This window comes from Penaeus monodon, chromosome 15 (assembly GCF_015228065.2).
Source record: "Penaeus monodon isolate SGIC_2016 chromosome 15, NSTDA_Pmon_1, whole genome shotgun sequence".
NCBI classification, from domain to species: domain Eukaryota; kingdom Metazoa; phylum Arthropoda; class Malacostraca; order Decapoda; family Penaeidae; genus Penaeus; species Penaeus monodon.
Genome location: NC_051400.1, coordinates 26,122,512 through 26,122,850, shown reverse-complemented (window position 1 = coordinate 26,122,850; position 339 = coordinate 26,122,512). Strand labels below are relative to the sequence as shown.

Here is a 339-nt window from a genome sequence, read left to right as displayed (position 1 = left end):
CCGGGCAGCCTGTGCAGGGGTCACCTGGCCTCGATTTGGTACAGGTGAAGACTGAATGACACGCGCAGGAGCTACTGAAGCAGGCTGGGGAGCAGAGAGGGCAGGCTGGCTAATAGCAGGAGCAGGGGAAGGCTGGGGAGCTGGGGCAGGAGCAGGGGAAAGCTGGCCCCTGCTGGGTACGGGGGAGAGCTGGAAAGGCAGAGAAGGAGCTGGAGCAGGGAGAGCAGGCTGGGGTCTGGCAGGCAGAGGAGAGGGCTGGGGGGGCTGAGCAGGGGAGAACTGGGAAGCCTGAGTGCCAGGGAAGGCAGGCTGGCTCCTGACGAAACCGAAGGAGAGCTG

General features: G+C 65.2%; 1 protein-coding gene across 1 annotated transcript in view; it reads right to left on the bottom strand.

Moving 5' to 3' along the window:
* LOC119582140 (skin secretory protein xP2-like) overlaps nucleotides 1-339 on the bottom strand; it is a gene marked incomplete at its 5' end in the record, with an annotated part of 1,780 nt that overhangs the window by 832 nt on the left and 609 nt on the right. The window contains 1 exon segment of the mRNA XM_037930378.1: nucleotides 1-339. Within this exon segment, the coding sequence (XP_037786306.1) occupies nucleotides 1-339 (339 nt within the window).